Raw genomic sequence first — 26,131 nt, forward strand, 5'->3', positions numbered from 1 at the left:
ATGCCTTGATAGTTTTTGTGCCTTCTCAAACATATTGAGAGCATGGGCAAGTCAAACATGCCAACTGAAGACCAGCAGCCTTCAGGTGTTTCTTTGAAAACACCCCACTTCACTTTATTGTACACATGAACAAAAAGTTAGGCTCTCGTTCATTGTTCCCTTAAAGTCTTTTCAAATATAAACCCAGCACAGCTTATAAACCTCAAACTTACTGGACAAGTCCCCCAGAATTCACTGCGGTCCCATTGCTTTGCCAAATCACTTCACACCATCCCAAACTAAGAATTCAGTGAGCCCATATTCAAGTGCCTTTTTTATATATGTGACAATATAGCTGTTGGTCCAAACTAGAAAGCCCTCAAGATGGGGGACAAGCAGGGATAGTTCCCAAGGAACTTTTTTTTTAAGCAGCCAACCATACTCCCAGTTTGCTAAAAGTGTTGTAACTTCTTAGCTAACACTTGACATCTTTATTTTGAAAAGGGGTCAATGCCTGATACAGAATATGCCATGGTAAGAACACTGCCTGTTAAAGTGCTGTATTGCTGTCAAGGACAAGGCAGTAAGTAAGTGCTTATTAAAGCAGAGCACTTAATTAGGTGTTGGTATGACAAAGGCTGCATTATCTCAGCCAGCTCTATTGTGTATTGAGAAAATAGCAGCATTTTATAGGGAGAAGATTTTCCAAACTGAGCTAAGGAAATCCATGAGCACTTCTGAGCTGCTTTCCACATTCCCCTTTTTTGCTGCTAGAGCTTGGCAGCAGAGCTGGCCTCTTCCTACCTTAGGGAAGGCTCCAGGTTCAGGTGCTACCAATAAATGTGTCCTAGATGATTTTAAAGAAGCTGTGAGTAAACAGTAAGTTGGTGTTTGTTGTTCCCCCCCCCCCCCCCCCCCCGCTAAGTTTTCTTTAATGTGGAGGCAAGTAAGAATTTGGAGTTGTGTTCACTGTAGTTCAGCAGACTCCTACAAGCATAGGAAGAGGCATGCAAGAGCATCACTGGGAAGGGAGTTCTATAGGGGAGCAGAATTGCCCTTCATACCTCATAACATTATCATCAATCTGCATAAGTGACGTTGCTGTATAGAGCTTGCCCAGATCAGTATCTGACAGGTTTTGTGGCTTCTTTGTGTTGTTATCTCCAAAAAGAACTTGCCTAGAAGAACGACATCAAGAATTACATCCAAATAACACAAGGGCAGCAAAACCATGACCAGTTCAAGGACAACTGAGTTTACCAAATCTGACAAGATTAGATTAAAAGGGGGCTACATAAACACGAGACGTTATTGGGAGCAAGAACAGCTTATTTGTCCACCTACCTTTGCAGCAAGACATAACAAACCCTAGCAGCCCTCTTGTAGGAAAAAATGTTTTCCTTATCTACTGAAAAACTGCATGAGGGGGCCCTCTTGAAACTTCCCAGACCAGAGAGCACTAAGGGTGTTTGGACTAGAGGTTACATGTCAGAGGGAGGGTTCTTTGGCATCAGACCAGACCTGTGGGTGGTTTGGGTGAGAGCACCAGCAATGCTGGGCATAGCATCTCATGCACCATCTGGTTCTAAACCACCTCCCCAGCACAGACTTCAGGCTACCTCACACACAGAAATTACTCGGGGTATTACCTTAGCAGAAAGCTATTTACTATGGACAATTATCATAACTGGGTATTGCCCTCAAGGGAGGATGTGTTTCTCTACCAGAACAAACTTCTTCCCTAACAAACAGCACGAAAGACAAGTTGAAAAGGGATTTTTACTCCCTTTGAGAGGCAGCTGCAGTGCAGAGCAGGAAGGAGGCTAGGTTTGATTTGGGCAAGGTAGAGCACAAGTAATTATGGAAAAAGTTTACTTAATACACTTCCCTTAAAACCAGCACCAGCTTTTTCTGGGTTAAAAATTTAAGTACCTTTTAATGGGAGCTTACCTAACTTCACGTCACATTTGTTCAAGTTGTCTAAATATTTGTAAACCTTGAATTAATTATGTGGATCATCCTACACTGGTTACCCTCCTACAAGTGTTTCATACTGCAGAAGAGTATAAACAAAGAGCCAGAAGTCTGAAGTGACACATGCTCCTTCAGTGAAATAGGTCTTAAGATTATTTCCCTCCTTTCCCCTCAGTCAGGCAACATCCAGTACACACAGATGAGGTATTTGCTTGCCTAGAAAGTACCACCCAGAGAACTTTTGATGGGGAAAACACCAACACTGAGCATGTCACCTGTTTAGCACACAGATTTCGTTGTTATGCAAGAGCCTCTGATCAGCAACAGCAGCACAAGGACCCTTACAGTACACTTGCACTTCAGGAACAGCACTATTAAGTGTTTTGCTGGCTACATGCTCTTTCTAGAGGAACAGCTAGAAGCCAGAGCTACAGGTTTGACTATTTGCTTATTTGATAAGCAGCAACTCCATACAGCAGATCTATAAGATTAGTCCTACCTCAGGTAGGTGGCAGAACAAGAGGCTCCTTCAGTAGGGAATTCTTGGGCTAGAAGTGAAACAGATGCAGAACACTCCACCTTCAAGTCCGATTACAATGCCTTCTTGTGCATATCTTGTTTATTCATTAAGCAAGTTTACACAGAACACAAAAAGACAACGATGTCTTTCTTCTAACAAGATGTCCAAAGGTTCTTTGTCTATTTCACAATAAAATGAGATTGACACGGGCTCACCCTTCACTGCTGGTTCATCTAAATATCTACCAAGGAACTTGGCCTAAACCTTTCAGGAGTCCTGTTTTAAAGGACCAGGCAGACAAATCCAATATAGCAATTGACCCAATCAATACTGTCAGTGTGAGTGATGTACTGCAGTACCTGTGAGAAAGGATGATCTTCTTCATGTTATCTGCCATGAGGAAGTTATAAAATCTCCTACAATGATCCCACTGCATGAAGGTTTCCTGTGCCCTAGAAAAAAACACAGGGGCAGAACAAACAAAGCTGTTAATGGAGCTCTTGAAAGATCAGATTAATACACTGTTAACATCTTATGGCAGCCTGGGGGCTGTGTAAACAAACCTCCAGGCCTTCCCTGCCACAGCTTAACCTTTTCCAGGAAATGACTTCCACTTTGACAAAGTCTGTTAGCATCAGAAAACAGATTTGCAGTGTCATTTTGCACCATGCAATTAGCAGTTTTGATCAGAACATTTAAGAGCCATCAATCAAGATCTGTAACATTGACAAGAGGATTTTAGTATCCCTTTGCAGAAGCTGAATGCAATTTACACAATGGGACTTTCAAGGAATGGGCTAAAACCTGTTGCTCAACAGTGTTGTCTATTGTGTAATACAGCTCTGCAGAGAATAATTTGTGCAGATGTTTCCAATATGTACAGATATTGTTATTTCATTTCATTGGCAGGAACTGTAGGAATAAATACTAGTTGCAGCTGCAAGTAGCATCTGAGTTGAAGCCTTTACCTATTCTCAAAGCAGAAGAGCACTTCACAGCTTATCTGTTGGTAAAACAGAATTTAAGCCATCCAGAGTTGTGTGAGCTCTGCCAGATAGCAGCACTCCTTTGCTATGCAGGGTCATGGGCAGGTTAGAGCTTTACTCCTAGCAGGGTTTGCTGTTACTGAGGGAACACATTATCGTTTACTGGGAGACTGAAGAATGCTGGGAGCAGTTTCAGCTGCTGAAGCTCTCCTACCACTTAAACGTTAACATAGCATGAGAACTACTGTAGATTTAGCATGACCTTCCAAGCTCTAGCCTGCAAGTCCCCTACCAGGCAGGAGCAAGCAGTTCTCTTGTAATTAGCCATGCTGGAGAATATGGATTTAAAAAAAAGGAAAACTCATTACAGCTTTTTGTCTAGCCAGGCTATAACTACCACATTTATGCCAGGGTCAGGGAATGAAAGAAGATAGGAAAATGCACATTTCTTTCTTCACAAATGTTTTCCAAGCAAACCTATTAAGTTATTAGAACATGTTTGATGTTAAAGCTACTACATTTCCCTGCCGTGTACAGTAGTACTCTTAATATGAAGAGCTGCAAGCATTAAAAAATATACTACAGGCACCTTCCAGGATTTTGAGGACTGCCCAGGTTTCAGAGCTGAGGTTTCTTCCCCACAGCCTGTAGCTATGGTGAAGATTCATTCCACAAGATAAAGAAGCAGAATCAAGCCTATGCAGGCAGAGATTAAGGAATAAAGAGACCTGTCCCTGTTTAGCCTGAGGGAACACATTCCCTAGACTCTGTGTTAATTCGTTAAACTAAAGGTCTCATTCTTCTGGCAGATCCTAGTATTGCTGTTGCTCTGGAAAGGCTTTCCTACTTGAGATCCTGCTTCACCCTTGCTCACTAAAACTTTTTTCCCTTCACTTATGAAAGTTATTTGGGGAATAAATGCTGGACAAGCCAATATAAAAAAATACCCAACTGGTCGGGTTACCAGGGTAATCCACTTCCACATAGCCCTGAAGGCAGCTAATCTAATGCACCAGACCAAGCCCAGGAAGGCAATGGCTTCACCATTCTACCTGGAGGGGCTTTTGGACCTCCTCCTTCCCCACTTCTATAACCAGGGCACAAGACCCTCCCTCCTCCTGTTTCTTGCTCAGTAGATGTTGCTTTTCTCTATTTCTTCAGCTAATTAGCACTTAGAGCAGATGCAGATATTTGGGAGATAAGACCTGGAAAGCCTTCCTGCTGGCTGTCCAGTAATACAGAGCAGATGTTTTGTGGCAGGAGGTTTGCTAGGAGATGTTTACCCAGCAGGTGGAGGCAAGAGCTCAATAATCCAAACAGCCTACACGATGGGGTGCATTAAACTGGGGGGGGGGGGGGGGGGGGTGGGAAAGACCCAGCTAGTTGTTTTTCCACACAAATATCCAAGTGGAGAATTGTTAATCAGGTTGTCCTTGCCATACAAGCATAAAAGCATTACTCACAACAGCATTTTGGAGATCAGGAATACAATATTGCATAATTGTAGAAGATGAACCAAGTGGACCTCAGCCAGATATTATCCCTGCAAACCCTGTCTGATGGTTGCAATTAAGGAGCTGGCTTCAAAAGGATGCTCTGTGCTCTATGCCAGAACCTCAAGACAGCTAAGAACATTTTACTTGAAACAAAACAGAACAGCTGTTCCTGCAGCATCTGTTCAGATTTTAAGGGTGTGAACTAGCAGCAGATCATACACTTTTAGCAGTAGTCACATCTGACCTCAAAACTGATTAGATAGCTGGAATATTATATGCATATCAAGCTTTTACTCACATCTTCATGCTTCCAGAAAAGCTCTTTGCTTTTAACTCTAAGAGCCAGATTCATAAAAGGTGTCTTTAGACTGCTCAATAACAAACTGGTCCCTACACAGGCAGAGCATCATCAGCATCAAGTTCCAGCTACCCTGACCAGGCTGTGAGGCTGAATTCCATAATAAGCCCCTCACAGATTGGCCACAGTTTTCCTATTCATATCAGCCCGAAGGATCTTGACCCAAATACCTGAGTCTCAACAGTCCCTTTTGCCTTGTAAGTAGTCTCATGGCTCAAAACTGACTGCAGAGTCTGCTACACCTTAACTGTCCATCTGAACAGACAGCAAAAAGTGAAAACAACAGCTTAGCCAGTTAGTGTTTTAATCTTCATTAAAAGTTGTGCATACATGGAAAAGTTGAAGTACATTAGTTGAGTCTAGTTTTCAAGCAGCACTGCTGTGCCTGGACCACCCCCCCATCAGTATATGCAAGTGAAGCCATCACAGCTCCTAAAGTGCCACAGCCTTGGCTTCCAGGTGGGAAGACATTAATATTTTCAGACTTAAGGGCTGTAATACTCTTCCTCTCTCCCTTCCCCACTCCTATAATACAGTTGAAAGCACCTCTCCATCCCCTGATCAGCCCACAGCACTGTTTCAGTGACACACACTAATAGGGGAGCACAGACTGACAGACTGCACTGTGTCTTTCCAGTCTCCCCAGGTAAGAGCTGCCAGATCAAACTGCACACTGAAGCCAAACAAGTTATTAAGAACCATGGGATATTTCTCAGAATGATGAGACAGTGTAAACTATTGCTTGCAAACCTGGCATCAGTTCAGCAGCTGGTTACACTGCCCAGCCTGCCTGGTTAATTAAACCAGGACTGCACAGGGAATGCCTCCTCTTAGGACACTGTAGCCATGAGACAGCATCACAGAGACAGCATCACACCCACAGTCCAGAAGCTGCCAGCATGTACCTGGGCAGGCACACAAAACCTGTTTGCATTGCTGACAAAGTTCACTTGTGCTTGCAAATCAACAAAGCTTCAGGTGCTCCTTCAGGAGGGTGCCGTCCTACATACTCAGTCTGCCACAGCAGTTCAGTGCAAGAGAAACACCCATCTTCACCTTGCCCTTCCAAAGATCTGCCCACTCCTGCACTCCCAGAAGAGAAGCATGGAGAAGGCTCCAGACCCACCTCAGTGCACTGTACCCCTGGCACACGCTGACACAGCACAGGACTCGCTCCTGGTTGGTCTGGCTCTCTCCCAGGTATTTGCACACTATGTTTCCACCCAGGCTGAAGCCCACAACAACCAGCTGGGTCTGAGGGTAGGTCTTCTTGATGTAATTCACCATGGCACCAAATTCCCAGGTGCACCCTAAAAAGAAGAACCAAGTTAAAAAACATTATCTAATATATTTAAATTCTCACCTGAAGCTTCAGTTGCATGCTTTGAATTCAGCTTCTTACCCTGACTTTTCAATAGCCTTAAGGTTTTAACAGCTCTGATTCACATGTGTTCATACATCTGTGAGTCCTGTTGAGCTTAGCTCACGCTTAGTTCTGATAGTGTCAAAGCAAGATGAAATTTAGTTGCTTAAAAATCGTGGCAACAGTTAGCATCACAATCAAAACTCTCCATTTCTAAAACAGCTTTAAGAAGCAGAGTCCAGCAATTCTGCGCTTGATATTAACAGGCAAGAGCACCACACATCATTACTTTCCTGAGACAGTTTGCTACTTCTGAAGTGAAGTGGTGTATTTGGAATGCAGTTCTCCTTTGTTTTTAGCAAGACGACTATGGATCCCTAGGATCCCTAAACCCATCCTGCTGTGAGGAAGAAAAAAAGTGTCTTGTCAGGAAGAGTTCCCAGCAGACCACTGCAGAGCCTGACTAAGCAGGTGATCTCTGGAATCAGGGAGAAGGGTTTAAGCAGAGGTATTCAACCCTTTGTAACCCACTGGTTACAACCAGTGAACAGGTAAAGATACTGCAGCTCCAAGAAAGACACAAGGGTATCCCCACATCAGGAGAGTAGTTAAGTGTCTCTATACAGATCTGTTCCACTGTCCCACTTGCATCCCACAGGCTGCAGAGGCACTGAGGGATCCAGTTTCTGGCATCTTCCAGTTGTCTGACAGACTCAAAGGGCTCCACAATCTGAGCACCTTCAACTTTTTCTCCTGCTTGTGAGCATGGGAAAAGGAGATATGGAGAAGCAGCTGCAATAATGATGGCATTAATACACTGATATCAGCTGTTTATGCAGCTCGTTAACCTTCCCTTTGGATTTAAGGCTGCAAACCACAGAAGGCAACACATGAACAACAGAAACAGAGCTCCAGATGTTTCTTCCTGTCCTGAGTCAGAAACTCAGCTCTATCCTGTGGAACTAAGCCCAGAGAGAGAAATACTAGGATTCCAGCATTCCACCCTGTACTAATCTAACACTGCTCCACTGTGCCCCCAGCCTAGCTGTACCATCCACAGTAGACATCAGACTCCAGCTTTACCCAGTTCTAGAGTAAACTGAGCACCAGGGCTTGTTTGCTTCACTGGATCAGCAAACTCCTGGCTGTTTCAGCAGGGTTTTGGAACTACCTTGTGAACATTCTCAATGAGCAATCTTCAAGACAACAAATTCTGCACTGCTCTGGTTTCCTCTGGAAGAAGCCAGCAGTCAAAATACTTTAGTGTTTGACCTTCATGATTTCAGGGCAACTCAGAAATCCAAAACTAGAAAAGCAACAGGTCAAACTTGATATAGACGCTGGGATTCAGCAAATTCCAAATTTAGGCTACTTGCTTCTCATCAAGTATGCCTCAAAGACAACAAAGCTGAAAGGGCACTGAGTTATTTGGGTAGGAGGCAGAGTAAAGTCTACTGGACTTGCTGGGACTTTATTTAACAAGCAACTCCACCAAATGATTTACTGTCTTACTCAAAGGAAGTGCTAGGCATTCTTTGCCCTTTCCAAGGCTATAAAATACTCTGAAAGGTATGTCTCAAGAGATGCTCTACAGAATAACATCCTAAGGCCTGAAGCAAAGCTCCATGAAAGTAAACTCTTAACTTTCATCAAAAGAGCAAATGCTTTAACAAGGACAAATTTAGTTTTCAAGACATGGTAGTCTTGCAGCTATTAATAGCCTAGAGCCTCATTACAAATGAGGGTATTTGGTCTTCCTGAGTGTTTCCCAAAAAGGAATATATTTAATAATTCTAAAACAAACAAAGTGTTACAGCCTATTTGCCTGCCAGACTTGGCATCTCAGTATTTCTGTTTTGACAATTTATCTGTTCGAGATAAATATTCTGTTAATCCAAAATCTAAGCACTAACTTAGCTAACTTTAAAAAATAAAACCTAACACAAATCTGCTAAACACATTTGACAGGGTACCTTTAGATACTTACAGTAAAAGAGGGAGATGATGGCTTAGGAACCAGCAGATTAGGTCACAGGCAGAGGCCCCATTCTACAAAGATCACATTACTCACCAAAAGGGCAATTAAGACTAGCTGGAGTCACCCTTGACACAGTTCCAAATAATTTATTCCTTTTAATTTCTAGGTTAAGAAATATTTCCTTATACTCAAGGTGAAAGCCATAATCAGGGTAGTTAAGCACTACCACTGCTGTAGCTTTACTTTCATATCCTGAACTCCTGCAGTTGTGGGCTTGTGTTACATCCAGGAGCAAATCTTCAGGTGTCCCTCCTAAGATACAAATTTACTTTCTTGATATGCTGGTACAAACTCTTCTCAGGTAGCATTTTACAAAGCCTCAGAAGTGGCATTTATCCTTCAGAGAAGGTTTGTTGCACATTCCATGAAACTGGCAAATTCAGTATCACTAAAATCATTCAGACAGGCTCCAAGCAGGCACAGAAGGGTTTCTTTCCCCCAAAAAGTTCTCTTACCAAAAAATGCCTCCTTGATGTGTAAAAGCTGGCAGAAGAGACAGAAGTGAATTTAGTATTAGCCTCCTCTCTTTATTCAATCTGAGTTCAGTTTAATTCTTAAGAAACAGTACAAAACTGTTTTACCCCCAGTGGGGTACAGCAGTTTGCGACCCTGAAGGAGGCTGATCAATCCCTAGAAATTCCACAAGCTTGAAAGTAAGTTTCCCAGGTGTCAGGAAGTACCTACCATAGGTGAACATCCGTGGTGAAGTGAGCTCAATGTTTGGCAGGGCTCCCAAGTGATTCAGGACAGCACATCTGTACCCATTTTTCTGGGCATAGTCAACAAAGGTGCGGATGTACTGCTTCTCACTGTGGTTAGCAATCCCCGGGCAGATCACCATCGTGACATCGTCTGGGCTCAAAGAGAGGGAAGTTAAGTAAATGTCACTTCATGCAAATCAAGAGAGTCAGAAGGTTTCCATTTCAGATCCGTGGGAAACCACCTACCACAAGCAAGCTAGAATTCCTACTAGTCTGCCAAAAATCCTGTATGGGACAGGAGACCAGCAGCTCTAGTCCTACAGATGTGAAAAAGTAATTCATGCTATGGGAGATGAACAGTTTTTAACTTCAGGGAAAGCTGGGCAAACAGATCTCCAGGCACTGCCTAGAGACCAAGAGTACATTCTTGTGTCTGAAGGACACTTTTGTTGTTACACATGTTCTGCCTTCTGACAGCCTGTTGTGACTGACGTGCATGAAAGCTGTGGAGCCCAGCACTCTTGAGTAGACTGGTTATGCTATTTCTCCCTCATTTCCCTCCTAGAGCTGGGTGTAATACAGATCTTCCAAATGAAGCTCTGCTAAGCACAGACATTCTGATCAGCTGACATTAACCATCATCTACTTTGTGGCTAATCTAATGATATTTGATCTGCTGACACTGTTCACTAGCTTAACAAGATATCATTTCATCAACCAAGAAAGTAATTGCTGTAATTCAAGTAAGCACAGTAAATTACATCCAGGATTATCATATGCACTTCAAATTAACTGTAACTCATGTACAAAGCTCCAACATTACTAGCCCTAGCCACTGAATTTTTATCTCATTAGAAAAGCACTGCTCAGATTCTCTTCAGCAATAAAGATAACAGCAACTGTTCTAGCAGAGCATCATACCATGAAGATCTCAACACTGACAGTTTCAAAAAAGAAATCTACTTTTTCTGAGGGCCGAAAGGGAACCATGGGCTTTATCCTCATCTGTCCCCCAAAGTACAGAATCAAGGCTGGCAGCTTGATGCAGCCAGCAGCTGTTTGACTGACCTCCAGTGCAGTGCTCAGAGCGTGGCTCAAAGAGATCAAAGGTGGCTGTTGCTCCATCTGGCATTGTGAGGTACTTGCGAAGTCCATATGGATGTGGTGATCTCACCCTCCCCATTTTTCCATAAAGAGCTGTCTGGATATGTCCACTCTTTCCCCAGATGAGGGGTGGAATGTACCTGAAAGGCAGTAATTTAATTGCTTACCTCTGCTGTGTTAACGAGCCCTTGAGAACACACAAGCACTCCCATAACAATTCTCTCACCAGCCCCAAATATAGTAACAAATATGGAATTGTTTTTGCTCTGACTGAACTGGCAGCAGTGATCTTTGCAGCCTTACACAAGAGGAGAGACCAAAAACACACTCAAAGCTGAAGAACCAGCACTGATAGCAACAGCAGAAGCCAAAACCCAGACATTCCCTATATTGAGATGTTAGAGCAACAAATGCTTCTCACTAAACACAGAGGCATTGTGCCTTGGTGAGATTAGGACTGCGCGTTGCCAACCAACGTGACCTGCAGAACTGTACAGTGCTGTAAATCTGATTTAATTGAAACACTGAAGCCTCCTGGGTCGTGCCACATGAACTTGTCTAAGCATTTGACTGTACAAGCCAGTGGCAGAAACAACAGGATTCACACCAAATTCCAGAAAATTGAAAGCCCCAACACATACTAGTTGGGACCATTTTACACAGAACTGCTTTACTAAATTAAGCAAAGAGCACAGTACAGACTGATTTTGCCTTTCAGAATTAGGTAAGAGTTGGGACAGTGTTAAAAGAATCGATCAAGACTGACCAAACACTACTGAGTAATAAGTCCCTTTGAGTAAGAGGGGTGTACCTACCAATTACTTATCCTTATCAAGGGTATATTAAAGCTATGCGACAAAGCAGATTGCTGCTCTTTTCCTGACTAACAGGCCCTAAAAAAGATATGTGAGAAACACAGCCATGAGCTGGAAAGTATTAAAGGCTTAGTTATCAGATTTTTTTTAGCACAAGCAGAGCTGCAAGTGGTTTAACAGGAAACATACTGTGCCCTAGCACCACCTCCATGTGGGCAAGTCACCTGGTCACTCAGTAAAGGACACTGAGCCAACGCCTTGAAAAAGAGAGTTACATCAGCTCTGAACAGGAAAGCATGAATGATTTATTGTTGAGGAGAACAGCAGTCCCAAAGGACACATTTCCAATTAAAGAACTGTGGTCTCTGGTGCACAGAGCAGAGTATCCAGAAGAAGCTTGAGAGCTTCTGACTTCACCTTGGATCCTGAGGGATTAACAACTGCCTCCCTGCTGTGTTTAGGGCTTCCTGCAATTATTCCTTTTGACTTTCAGACAGCATATGAAGCAGACGTATTCTTCCCTGTTCACAAAAATCTAGGCAGCTCAGGACTCAAATTCACTACTTCAGCCCATAATCCACTAGAATGTGACAGAAACCCTACCTCTGTGCTCTGACACTACCTACTCAGAGCTGGACCTTTCCCCATGCCAGCTCTTATGTGTCATATCCACAATTCCCTCTTCCCCTGAACACCAAAAATACTTCCTATCAAATAAAAACTATAGAGGGTTCTTTAGCAAGACAAGAGCAGCAGTATGCCCTCTCTCTCCACATTCTTTTCCCTCATCTACGAGGGGCACTTCTTACAGTCAAAGCAATGTAACATGTAGTTTCACTCATTTTTGCAAGTGCAGTTCCCAAAGAGATCTAAAACAGATTTCTGGAGAAGCAGATATTGCTTCAATAAAGGTTGCAAAAGCTGCCAGCTGATGATCACAACCTTATAAATTAGCCATCATTGCACTCTGGATTTGATCACTCAACTATAAAGCTTTTCAAAGGATCCAGGCAAGGCCAGGAACAGCATCCCTTTTGTCAGCCCAGTACCTCTGCACTGGGTCCTGCCAGGGACAATGTACCACAGCACAGATTCCCAGCAGTGCCAGAGGCTGAACGAGCTCATCCTCTGCAACAGCTGCTAGAGGTGGAAAGCAGACAGTGGGTCCCTTCTCACAATTCAGGGTAGATATCCATTGGGATAGGGCAGTCAAACTAAATCAGGCTGCACAAGAACTATGCATGGTTCTGCTCAAGTCACATACAGCTCAGTGCAAGGTTTTTGAACACAACTATTATGCCAGAAGGAAGAGACACTGCTCTCCTAACATAAGGAAAAACAGCTGGCTTCACCCCAGTCATTTGCTGTACCACCACTTCATACCAGTAGCCATACTCCACACTGGACAGTGCCTGACTGGCTTTTTGTCTTTTTTCTTCCACAGACATCCTTTACAGATAGGGTTTGCTAGCACTTTCTGAGGGGAGCTGACAAATACAATCTATAATAAGAATTTGCAGGTCTTTTAGAAGAGACTCCTACGTCAACATTGCTTCAGGGTTTCTAATCATGGGTGAGAACATGCATTGGAAAGTTTTGGTGATTCTATTTCCATACAGTGCTTTTCAAATCAAATACTATCCCCAAATCTTACCCTACAGGACTAACAGGAAAGCAATTTGTACAGCTAGAGCAGCTAAGTTATAAAGCTATTACTAATTAGTACTACCATGAAAAATAAGCAAACCAAAAATCAAGGATCTCTGCATGCACCAATCCTATCCTCATGTTTCATCTACAGTTTAGTTTCCAGCTATAGATTACAGCCATCCACTGGAACAGATGCAGCAGCACATACCACAGGACAATGCTGGAGATGAAATTAGAATAGTCCTCAAAGCCCCACCACTACTACCACAGATTAAACAAAGGCATTTGGTTTCAAGCACACAGCTTCCCAAGACTGCACTGCTTCCCACAGCCTGCCTCTTCAGGGCACTAATGGTTTCTTGGAGAAAAAAAACCCTCCAGACTCATCCTTGCATAACCCATCTGGAGATTACCTACGTACTAATCCACAATAAATCAAACCTTTATACTGCTTTTACAGGGAAACAGCACATGCAGTTTCCTTGACATGTTTTTTTATTTAAGGCAGATTCCTTTTTGTTCCATCCATAATGATGGTCAAGTGACAACTACCATTTCCATGTTTACCCTCAAAGCTAAAACTGAAATCCTATGGACAAGGGAGCATTCACTGCTCCTCCCTGCAGAATGCACAAATGTTTGAGCATCCTATGGACCAAGTAAAATGCCCAGCTTATCTTCTATGATGCTAACTCAAGTCAGCTGCTTAAGCATTGCTGCCTGCAGCAAAGATGGCTTGTGTTAGTCACTCTGAAAGTAACTACATTCTTTTAGATAAATATTCAAAGGCCAGGCTTCAGCATGAGTAATGTGCATAGTGCTCTGATGCAGAGATCTGTATATTTCTAGTTTGCACTAGGAAAGCTGAAAAACAGTTGAAGCTCTGAAATACATGCAAGTGTTCAGGGAGAAGCTTCTTATCTCACCAATCTTTTTGTTAAGGCCCATCACCCTTTAAGCAAACTTGTGAGGCAAAATACATCCCTTAAGTATCCAGGCTCAGAAGATAGAACACCACAACACCTTAACAGGGAAAAGGGAAGAATGCTGCCCAGATAGTAGAGATCTTGTATTATCAGTGAAAAACTAAGACAGTAGAACTTACCTTACCTGATTGATGCAAAACCAAGCAGCTAATAAAAATACTACTTCTGTTTACCAAGACAAGTTGCCTATCTAACCTACTACAAAACCCTGTAAAAGCCTTACAGTAAGTGATTCCCCTCTTTTATTGAGTGCAGGTAAAACCTGTTCTCAGCTGAGGACAAGGTACCCTTATAATCTATAGCAGAATCAGACATATGATCTGCCTGTCACACTATTTCTGTTGACCCTCCATCTTGCCAATAGGCAAATCTATTTTTGAAATCTTCATGTGACTTAAGTCTTTTGCTGAGACAAAGTCTACAAGAACTTCCAAGAGCAAGTACTGAGCCTAATGGTGCAAGACTGTACAAGACTGAAGGATGGGTCATCTTTTTATACAGGGTTTGTGTGGACTTTCAGCTTGCTTTTGCTAAACCCATTCAAAGAAGAGAGCATGGAAAGAACTCTTCAGTCCTAAAGGTGCATGATACCACACTGGTGAGGGAGAAAACTTGCCAGGAATTGTGGAAAAAAGACTTTACCCTCTGAAAGGACAGATCAGATCAATTTTATTTAAGCCTATTATGTGAAAAGCATAAAAAAGCATAAAAATTCCAGAGACATTTCTATCCTCAACCCAGCTGAAGAAAACCTAACTACTCGATGATAGCAAGAGCTAGAACAGATTGTTTTGTAGTAAAGTCAACATTCCTCCTGGTAAACAGCTGAAAAAAAAGATGCCTCTCCAAAACAATCATCCTCCAGACAAAAGAGCATGTAACTCAGGGCATTCTTCTTGTGGTTTACCTTAAGAAAACAAGCTCAGCAGGATGCAACAGAGGGAAACACAACCATGCAGACTGAGCAACTAAGCAGTACTCAGTCTAAGGAACATTTGAGTACTGTCCTTCAGATTTTATGCTAAAACTATAATTACTGCTACATTTAACCATGTTTTCCAAACAAGGCCCCTTCTGAAAAGCAGGTGGCTTCCCTCCAGCACTGATAACCAGTAGAAACAATTAAAGTGTTCAAGGACACAACAGATTTTCAACTCCTTCCTCTTTGTTTGCTACAAATTGAAGTGGTTCTGAAAAGCAGTGTACTGCAGAGACTACTCCAGCACAGCATGGAGATGGTTCAGCACATATTCCTCAGTGTCCTACTCCAGAGAAGCTGCTCCGAGATGTACAAAAGCCCAGGAACACTATGTCCATAAACACCATTCCACTGTTAAGCAACAGTGGCTTTATGGTGACAGGAGCTGAGCAGTGAACACCAGCCAGGAGGGCCTCTTGCCAAGGTCTCAACACAAGGACAAGGACAGCATAACAACCCAGACAAGCATGTACTGATAAAAACCCAAAGAAAAAGTTGTGTTGTACCAAAAATGGAGATTTTTATTTCCGTGAACCAGAAATGCTTTTTATGCTTTCTCCAGACCCAAAGGCTTTTAACTGTTTCATTTCCCTCTTTGGATTTGGTCAGTTGCAATAAATAGCAAGCACTCTGAATAAAGATAAATATTTGAAGCAGTTATGTCTTCCAGTAACCAGCCCTGTAACATTCAGTAACAGGACTCAGCAACAAAAGGCAGACAGGAGAACAGGTCTGGGGATGGTAGTTACTTATTATGGAAGGTCACTTACATGGCCCAACAAGTATAGAGTTCATCACCCTTAAGTGGCTAAGTGAATTCACAGCCAGTGACATAGAGCTGCTCACCAATGCTAGTGTTTGAGCTCCAAACCTGCATTTTAGCTCTGCAGCACAGCCTCATCTTCATAGGTGGCTGCACACAAGAACAAGACAATTCCTAGGTTTTCCCAAAAATTTCTCCTAGCATTTTAATATTTAAAACAATACCAGCATGCAATTGTAGATTAAGTTTAGTGGCTCTCAGGCAGCAGATTATCATTTTAGAGCACATACATAATCCAGTATGCAGGAATTTAGGAAAGCAGCAGCTGTATAAGCAGCTCACACAAAGCACATAAAAACTGTGCTATTTTTATTAGCAGGCATCAGCATTCAGGTCCTCAAAGATGTGAAGTGGAATGGAAGTTCAGCAACAGGCTTATTTATGGAGCATTGCTTCATTTCATCTGAGGAGATTAACACTTTAGACATTAACTCTTACATGGCCTTTATGTGCTATAGCACACTGGGTACTGAAGGTGAGAAAACAGACCCTACAACTTGCCAATATCAGGACACTAAACCTTTGCCTGCATTATAACAGGTAAGCAATTATTTTTCCCCTTTGCAGAACAGTTTGGAGGTATTTAAAGAATGTTTTACAAAAGTCAAACTTTGTTTGAGCCTTGTCCTTTATTTGATGCTAACAAATGCAAACTGAATTCCAATCAAGGAAATTCATATAAAAATCTGCAGGGTCCAACCCTCGACCCCAAATATGTAGAAAACAGCTTTTGTTTCCTATCAGCTCAGCTAGACTGCTCAATGCAATGAGGAAAAAAATTGCAACAACTTTAAGCAAGTTATGGAGCTTCCACATTCCCTGAGTCTCAAAAAAGAAACGAATTGAGTAGAAGTGTTTTTGTTTGCTGCCCACAGTCACCTGTATGAAGTCAGAACTATTTAAAAGGACAGACTGGCCTCCTTGGCTAAACCACCTCCACCACTTAAGAAGCTTCTATTTAGTGAAGTGCCCATCACACCCCTCCTCCCCCACCAGTGACTACAAGAAGTATTTTAGTCAAAACAAAGCATGAGGATTTGCAGCACTTAGAATCTTCCTTGCTGATAAGAGCTGGAGAACACAAGGCTGCTGCCAATGCCACAGCACCCAGCAAAAACTCAGACCCCTGAGGCTGCTTCTCTGCAAGGTCAATGCATCAACTTACCAACAGGGAGCTGCCATTTTCCTCTACCTCTCAGCATGTTCACCTGCCAAAGCTTTAGGGGTAACACTGTTCTTCTAGTTTATTATTCTCCTGGAAGTGTTCTTCCCAGAGTAAAACACCTAGGAGTTGACAGGCATCAAACACTGCTTGCTATTAGGGGGAAGAACAGAACACTGAAAAGCTTGAAGACAGCTTTTCTGACTACTCATCTCCTTGCATCTAAGAGAAAAGCAGTGACAGTGTAAAAGAATCTTCTGGTACCAGGCAGCCTGTTCACCCAGCATAGGTTGGTGTGCAAACAAAGGATAAGAAGGATCTAGGCTGGATCTTTGACAGTGTTTACTAACAGGCTTGACAGTCATTTGCCTCAGTCTTTGAGGAGCTTGCCTTTAGTGATGATAAAAAGTGCGCAGACAGCAAGGATAATTATTTTCGATAAAGATGACACGTGCCACATCTCTACAGAAATAGAGATACACACACTTTGTTAGAATAAACTGTAAACAGCCAGAAGTGTCTAGCCTTGTACAGAAAGCACTGACCAAATTTACCCTCATGAATCAAAAAGCCAGCACTGCATTTCTACAGGAATAAGAGCAGACCAAGGACTTTCTGTACCCTTTTGAAAGACAGGAAAAGGACAGCAGTTAGACCCAAGTGCTCAAGGGCACCAACAGCTGTGCTGAATTGCAAGAGCTTCCATACAAAAAGTAGCAATTTGAATGGAAAAGGGTCTGATTATCCTACTCCACTTGATAAGCTAAAGTACAAGAGCTGGACAGGGTTAGAAGAATGGAAAAAGGGGTAAGAACTCTAGGAAGACAGATTTTCTTGCCTCCCAATGTTTGGCAGGTATGTTAAAAATTCTGGCAGTTTACAGAACTGTAAAAACCAGTACTAGCATCTACAAGGTAGCTGGCACACAGCCATCTCAGGCAGTTTTACAATTCGAAGTTCTTAAATTATTCATCCACCACCATTTGGTTTACTGAATGACACCACAGTTACAATGCACTGAATTAAACCAGAGGTGAGGATTGTGCCATAAAGGGAAAGTGAAATCCAAGTGTTTACTCTAAGAATTTTTGAACACTTGCACAGATAGCAGAAACAGGTAAAGTTATTCTTTCACCCCACCAGCCTGTTTTCCACAGCAGTGCTCTCACCCCTTCCTCCCTTTAAACAGGAGCTGAACAAACCAGGTCTGAAAGCCAGATAACAGCTATGAACATTCCTCTGCACAGAAGAATTTGTCTTAGATCTGACAACAACCCAGTACTAATGTAACAGAAGGGATTGCTGGGCTACTTGTTTTGCTGTTCATGGTAGAATCTGAAAAGAGAGGCTTAATCAGCTTTCCTAACACTCTGAATAATTAGCAAGTAATCAAAGCCTTGCAAGATTTTTCGGTGGAGTATGGCACAAGCTGTTTTCACATAGCTTTTTCCTAATTATCCTACAAACTGTTCCATGCATAATTGCAGGAATTTAAATACATTTGTTCCCCCTTTAGTCTCCAGGTGACTTTCATGCCCAAAGACAGGATTTCTTTGATTTTTAAGAAAATCCTACATTGAAAAAAAGTCTGATAGGATCATTAGAAAAGGAAAAAGAAATAATCATATATACATCTTAGAGTTGTCTTTCCTGTAAACTCCTTCAATTCCCAACAGCAATTGTAGCCCCAACAGTCCTGCCTTCCTTAAGGGAGATATAGGGGTAAGAAGACTGAACAGCTACCTATTGACACACTTTGCTCTGGTTTACTTTCTTTTGTAATTGAAGTCTTTCAGACAATATTTTGCCCAAGAACCAGCTACTGGAGATGACTGCTACAGCTCAGAGAAGCTGGCAAGCCTGAGCTCAGCTGATCCAGAGAAAGCAAACAACTGAAACTTGCACACTATTAACACAACACCGGGGTCTTCAAGCAGCTCATCACTCCTGCAATTAATGCACAACAGATGTCTAAATACTGCAGGACATGTTTTGCATTTTCACACTTCTGGGAATGCTTCGTTCTCCAACTGAAAGTCGAAGACATGGCCCTAATACAGCAGCACTAGGAGGCTGTGCTGTGAGAACAGAGCTGAAATAGCAGGAAAATGGACTCTAAATTAGCTTACAAGCCAAAGACCAGCCTGATACTAATATGCCTTCAAGGCTGGTAATCAGCACAACTTCATGCTTGCTCCTCCAGTGACTGGGGACACGTCATACAGGAGTGCAACACGGGATGGCAAGTATCTGAACTACCAGGTAACTCAAACCTCAATGCATTTTTTTTTTTAGGAAAGGAATTGCACTGCAGTTAAGGCAGTAGGCAATCAAGAATAAAAAACACATTTATGTTAACACAAACATGGAAAGCATCACAGAACCTTCTCTGGGTTCCAATTTCAAAAGATAATGCTTTGTTTCCTCTAAAAGTTTACAGACCCCATGGCCTAACATCTTATACCTTATGTAATCAAGGCACCTAACACAGCACTGCTAAAAGCCTCTCATCTCCCATAAAATGACTATTCTTAAGTCAGCTTGACTTTTGAGATCCAAAAGGAAAGTTCACGCAGCTGCACTGAGCACTTACTATGTAATTGATGTACTTAGAGCTTCTAAATAGGACTTGCAAGTTTTCGAAGTGATTGCAGAAGAGAAATACTGTAATCAAAGTCCTTGTCCCTCCAAAGCCTCATGAAATTGTACTAAATGCTTGCTATTATTGGAGAATGTTCTTGGTGAAGCTAAGGGCAGCTACATTGATTCTGGAGGTCTTGGAATGGAAGATCAGGGATCAGCCTGCTCAAATACACAGCTGACACAAGGTCAATTTGAAAGTGTATTCAACAGGCTTAGAGCTGGCCTCTGTGTCATTACTTTATTAAACTAGTTAGGATGTGCTCTACCAGTAATAAATTTCATTAGTTTTCAATCAACTTGAAGTACTTCAGATAAGAGCAGACACTTTAAAACTAATAGCCAACCCTATGTTCATTATAAGGGCACTGACACACCAGGAAAATGTTTCCCTCCTGTGAGCCCCAACAGATTCCTTCCCTAACAAAAAGGAGTACAAGAACATGAACAAGTGCTGATTGCATCCATCCCTCCCCCATTTCCACAGACAGTGGGCTATTGGTGCTGGTACAGTATAATATCAGCATACAGCTTCTATAAAGATGGACAGTGATGACTTCTGCTATGCATCTATGGAAAGCTCCACACAACAAGGCTTGGTCATAAATCCAGGTACCTGAGACAATAAAGAAACACTTGACTTACAAAAGATTTATTTTAGTAAGAATATACCCTGACATTCATTTGAACCCATGTCTATGAAACACATGAGGAAAAATGGATAAGTGCAGCTCTTCTTCCTATAATACAGGCCAACATGATAAAAGTATACTACTTACTCTTTGGTCAAAAGTGGGCAGGATTTGAGTAGAAAGCGAGCCAAAGCAGAGTCCTGGTAAATGAGTTCAGGAGGGGCAGTTGGGCTTTTTAAATTCAAGCAGCGAACAATAACATACAGAACAGCAGCAACTGCAGCTAGCTTCACCCCATCAAACACTGCTGGCAGCTCAGAGGTTTCCAATATTACACTCATTTTTCAGCCTGGATACAAAAAAACAACATTAAAGCTTTTAGAAATGAAGTGCTGGATATGAATATCGACTGTTGTGTTAAATATACAATTGTGCTAACCAACTAAATTTGTCAGTCAACACTGCCAGGAAATCTTAGCACACCAACTCAGACTAGCAACTTGCAAGTTGGAAGAAAATTAATTGGTATTGTTCTAAACACCCTGAGCAACAGAAGAAAAACTGGATGATCAGCTGTGAAGGAGATTTATTCCTAATCAGTGCTGCCCCAGAATTGCATCAGCATCTCAGGTGTCAGCCCCTGGTCCACAGCCAGTCAATACATACAGGATCTTGGCCAAGACTACCCAGGTCAAATAGAAGCTGAGTGAAAAATCAGGCTATAAAGACACCGTTGCAGCTTTGGACATGTGTTCCTTCACAGGGGTACAAGCCAGACCTGAAAGAACTATTGTGTTAGCTCCTCAACCTGAGCCTTGCAGTTCCATGAGAACAGTGGTACTAAATCCTGCCTGCACTTAAGACTGTCACTTTATGTACTAGCATTTCTTTTTATTCACTGCAGTCCTGCATCTGAAGGACTAGATTAATATCCAGTTTTTCAAGGGCTTCAGAGTAAAGGAACAGAAGAAGTATAAAAAAATATATTATTCCAGCTTGAAATCAAATTCTTAAACTGATCCAGCTTATTTTGAACATACAGTTCAAACTTCAGCTGGCTGCATTTGTTGTTGAAAGGATAGGTTTTTCCCTGGGTCCTTCCTAAGTCACATGGATAAATAAGATGAGTGACAAGCCAAGTCTTACCAATTTTAATTTTCTTCAAACTAGAAGAAATTGCCAGTCCTCAGCAGACTTGTCACCGATCCACACGCTGCCCGAGCTACCCTGTGAGGGGGGGGGAAGCAAATTGATTATTACTGATAAACCTTCATTTCTCATCTGGAAAGGATGAACACAAATCTACACAAAGGTCCCATCATAGAAATGGCAAGCTACTTGTGTAGTCAGTCATAACCAACTCTGATCCATCTGCATCAGAAATCTGCTGCCAGTGGACGGATTCCAGACTAGATCACTTGCCTACAGCATATTAACTCATCTGCAGGGTGCAAATGCAACTTCATGAGCAGAGAGACTTCATCTCTGCAAGACAGTGAGACACTGTATTCAGAAAACCTACCCAAATACCTTCCTATTTAAAGGACTAGGATTAGCAGGACACTCTTCTCAACTTTGAAATATCTACAATGTTACTGAAGTGTGAAGCCAGTCTGAAAAGTTTGCTGCTACTTTTACCCAAGCTTAGCAAGGCAGCTCACTCCTACAGATGGAAGCTTGTAAACAGTCTCTGCTTGTTCCCACACTTCCTTTTTGAGATGTTACAACATATCACACTTCAACACTGTGGGAGCCACAGGAGGTTCAGACACAGGCACCTAATTAATATTAGTGCACATTCAAGAAGGCTCCTTACAGGAATTTGATGATGCCAATGAAAGAGAAGGCTTTCAGCCTGTGACCACAGAAGTGTAAGCAATACTTGCTATTAGAACTGCCTTCCCACAGGCACAACAAATCGACAGGGACTCAGAGCTTCCAGGAAAAGCTCCAGAACTGTCTGCTCTCCACCACAGCTGCCGTTTCCAAATGGAAAGCACACTATCAGGACAGACCATACCAAAGCTTTACTCTGCTTCATAGCAGAAGTAAAGAGCCTCAGGAGTACTTTCTGTTCTCAGTGTAGCTACACCAAAACCCCTTGGAAGAAAACACGTGTGACATCGCCTATTGATATACAGCATGCTGAAAAGCTGCAACTTTCTGCCACCACAACCACCTGCATAGCAGAACAGACTGAGGGAAGCAGAGACATTTAATCTTGGACAACTCTTCTGCTTTTGTTTTCCAATTCTGAGCTTGACAGTAGAAGGGAGAGGATGGGCCACAAAAAGCATTCTATTTTTCTACTCAGAAGATTGCATGGGCATCATGATAAGAGTTCAAGTACAATATTTAGCTGCAGAATGTTCCCTCACATGTCTACTTGGTAAACTTTCACCAACACCACCATCAGTTCTGTAGGAGATAACAGGCAAACTGCAGCAATGGCTTCACCAGGGAAGGTACAACTGGCTGAAGAGCAGACCAGGTTCCTGAACTCAAGGACAATCAGGTGCTCAAGCAAATCTAAATCTCTCTCAGATCAAACTCACGAAAGTTCTGTTACATCTTCCTATCATTGTTTCGCTCAGAAAATTAGGAGACACTAATACCTGAAACCATCCTGACACCTGGATTTTAAGCTGGTCTGCCGTTTTCAGCTTTCACCTTAGTGAATTTTTAAAAATAAAACTAGGCACAATTAGTCATTAGAATGTTGTACTAGTGACTCAGTATAATTGATCCAACTAAACCCCATCTCCCTGAGAATGTTCTCTCCCATATAATCTTCAGATTGTAAACACACTACATCTTTTCTGATACTTTTATCTCTCGTGTTAGCATGTCACTCCCTTCAACAGCACACCAGCTTGCCATTACTTCCAGAAGAATCAACTGTTGGTAGGCAGGATTATGCTTTGACACTGATGAACTACTACTTTCCATTTTAGACAGTAAAACACATTCACAGAACTTACGCACCCCTAACATGTGCTAGAGGTTCATGTATCTGTCAAAATCTTTCCCCAAAAGCTCAGATCAGCCTGTAGATATAACAGAAAGCTGGCACTGCTTCAATTGCACAACCTTCTGCAGTGATTATCTGAGCAGTGGATCTAGCCCATGAAGACTCCATGCCCTATGGATTCAGCTGTGTCACTTGAGGCACTTCCTCTAAAGTCTGGCATTTCTGAAGACCCAAACAGACCTGTCTCAGCCAGGGCAGATTTGTAAGGGCTGAGTCAAGGCACTCAGCTCTAAAATTTTAAAGGTTTAGCTTACTAAAATGGATTTGAGCTTTGCGTCTAATCACATAGGACAAATGTTTCCCTCTTTAATCAGCTGGGATGAGGTCACCTTGCTTCTGTTTAGTTAAACCCTTTTTGCATTGACTCAATAAATTTGTCTGCTTAAAAAAAATAGATAGATAACCCTGTGGTCATCTACCATAGCCAAACAAATTTTCATCTAGAATCTCTTCTAACTGGGTCAGCATTAATCTAAATAGACAAACATTTGGCTTTCTCCACATACAAAACACTGAATTCACTTCTGGCAGGCCAGGCAAAATCACCAAAAAGCATACCACTGAAAGCAATCAAGCCTTTCCATCCATCAAAGCATTTGAGATCTGCATTGAGGAATCTGAAGAAGTTGAAGCTCTTGGCCTCAAGGATGTGTTTTTGAAGCACCTGAATTATACTTTTTTTTAAAAAAAAATATCACTTACAGACATGACAGCCCCAAAGACCCACACCCTTCTCAAACAATATTTTTAAGTCCCAATTTTAACAAAGGGATAACTAAAATCAATCACCGGAAAGTTAATGCTGGATTTGTGTTTTTTTTCATTTGCCCTTCCATCACAAAAAGCTGAAAATCATGTTACAGGAAACATTTCAGCACTACTGTTAACAAAGTGCACTTCATCTGTACAAGTAAAACGAGAAAAATATCACAAGTCTCACCCTTTCCTGACAAACAGACACAAGGACAATACAAGTGAGTAGAGCTACAGCAAATTCTTTGTGCAGCCTTTCAAAAACACTGGGTTTCTGTGAGAAAGCCCTCATCAAAATATTTACTTGTACGTATTGTAAGTGAATTCACAGCTACCAATAAATCCAAGACCTGTACACATTGCAGTTCCAGGTTTACTGTGGAGAGGAAACTTCCAGGGACAGAAGTCACTGTGACTCAACAGGGCATGGACAGGATTTGGTGGCTACCAAGCTTAACAGCTCCTCCACCCATGGAAACAGAGTCTGACTCTTCATACTGGAAAGCCAACATTAAAAAACCAAAGACATTAAAGGAAGCTGTTCCCACAGGATCCTCCCCCCTCAGGCCTTTTAACAAGCCACTGAAAGCCTGGCAGACTAATTTATTTCACTGAAGCATTAGAAATGCTTTGGGCTAATGCAAGGATGCAGCTATATGGAACACAAAGAGCAAAGGCCTCTTTGAAAGGAGCCCCACTAACAAGATATTCTATTATCGATGACATAGACTGAAGAATCTTTAAGGAATGCCATTTCCAGGAAGAGCAGCTTGGTACAAAAGCCTCATGGATGCCTCCCCACCCCTCAGTATTCTGGCTCACTGATGCTCTCAGAGCTCAGCTGGACACCAAAACATTGAAAACATGCCTGGCCAACAGTGACAGTCTTTAAAAACTGCCTTTCCTACTCAGAGCTTACCAAGCAGAGTAATATTCTTACCCACTAAGACTCAGAAGAGCCAAACAGGCCATTTCTGACAGATTTAAGCAGGTCGACTTTGTCAACTAACATACCAGACATTTCTCAAACTGGTTTCATATATTTTAGTGTCTACTTGGGAATAAAACTCCAAAAGCAAGTATAACAGACAAGAGGAAAGCAAACCCACCATACTTTAAAGAGCTGTGCCTAGGCAGACAGGGATCATAAATAAGGTGGGTTTTTTTTCCCACCTTCTTAAGGAGGAAGGCTGAAGTCAGTTCTTTATGGAATGTTTCCAGGAAATTCATCATCTTTAATATCAGCCAAAGTTAATGATTTTTCTGAAAGATACACTGCAAAACTAGAAGGTACAGGCTTGTCACTACCAGGTAAGAGATTTAGAATCACATTATGGGGAAAGGAACTTAATTAAGGAAAGGGTAAAAAGTCAGAGCACTGTATAGTTTTTTTAATAAAAATAAATTTTATGCCAGCATATAACTCAAATGTCACTCAGGAAGTGCACAGAAGTGTCACACTGCTGAGCTTTCAGTGCTTTAACAGCAAAGGATGATGCTTAGAGACCATCCAGATGAAGATGAACACACTTGAAAAAGGCTCTGAAGCATGTGTCCTGATGAGAAAGGCTGCCAGACTAAGCACTGGAGGACAAGCTACACAAGTACAGAACCTGTGTAAGAGGACTCATGAGGAAAGCCTCAAGCTTTATTGCACAATACCATATTCTGTCTTACCCAGCACTTGTATAAAAAAGGAGCCTGTTTTTCTGGCAAAGTGTTAAGTCTAAACAGCTTTGTTCCCTGAAAATTACACAGACATAAGTATATTAAGGCCACACCAATACTATGCCTCATCAGCTTAAGCATAAAAACCAAGTCATAACATCACTTATCTTGAGACTAACATCTACCCAGCCCAAGCTGACCCAGTGCAGAGCCTCCCACTACCTTCAGTGTGGCTCAGAGAACATGTCAGAAACAAACGCTGAGATATTGATGCATCACTCAATACTTCTGGCCATTTAAAAGAACCAGATAAGTCTCAGACCTCAAAGCACAGAGGGTATAATTAAGAATTAGCTGAGCACTTAAGGCACTTAAGTTTAGGGTTAGATGTGGCCATGAGAGATAAAAAGCAGTCCTCAGGAGTTTGGCAAAGCCCACCACAGGTTTGTTGCCCAACGTGTGACAGATTTTGT

The 26,131-nt window shown here is 42.1% G+C and overlaps 1 protein-coding gene across 1 annotated transcript in view; it reads right to left on the bottom strand.

The window, feature by feature from the left end:
• Nucleotides 1-899: 899 nt before the first annotated feature.
• Nucleotides 900-26,131, bottom strand: part of ABHD2 (abhydrolase domain containing 2, acylglycerol lipase) — a 30,327-nt gene continuing 5,095 nt past the window's right edge. Inside the window, exons 2-9 of the mRNA XM_062501146.1 lie at nucleotides 21,353-21,433; nucleotides 20,354-20,555; nucleotides 10,484-10,659; nucleotides 9,399-9,566; nucleotides 6,440-6,623; nucleotides 2,833-2,925; nucleotides 1,044-1,157; nucleotides 900-966 (exon numbers count right to left, since the gene is read on the bottom strand). Coding sequence (XP_062357130.1) covers nucleotides 900-966; nucleotides 1,044-1,157; nucleotides 2,833-2,925; nucleotides 6,440-6,623; nucleotides 9,399-9,566; nucleotides 10,484-10,659; nucleotides 20,354-20,547 — 996 coding nt within the window. The 5' untranslated portion in view covers nucleotides 20,548-20,555; nucleotides 21,353-21,433. The remainder of the gene's footprint in view (nucleotides 967-1,043; nucleotides 1,158-2,832; nucleotides 2,926-6,439; nucleotides 6,624-9,398; nucleotides 9,567-10,483; nucleotides 10,660-20,353; nucleotides 20,556-21,352; nucleotides 21,434-26,131) is intronic.

Source organism: Cinclus cinclus, chromosome 13 (genome assembly GCF_963662255.1).
Source record: "Cinclus cinclus chromosome 13, bCinCin1.1, whole genome shotgun sequence".
In the NCBI taxonomy this organism is placed as follows: Eukaryota; Metazoa; Chordata; class Aves; order Passeriformes; family Cinclidae; genus Cinclus; species Cinclus cinclus.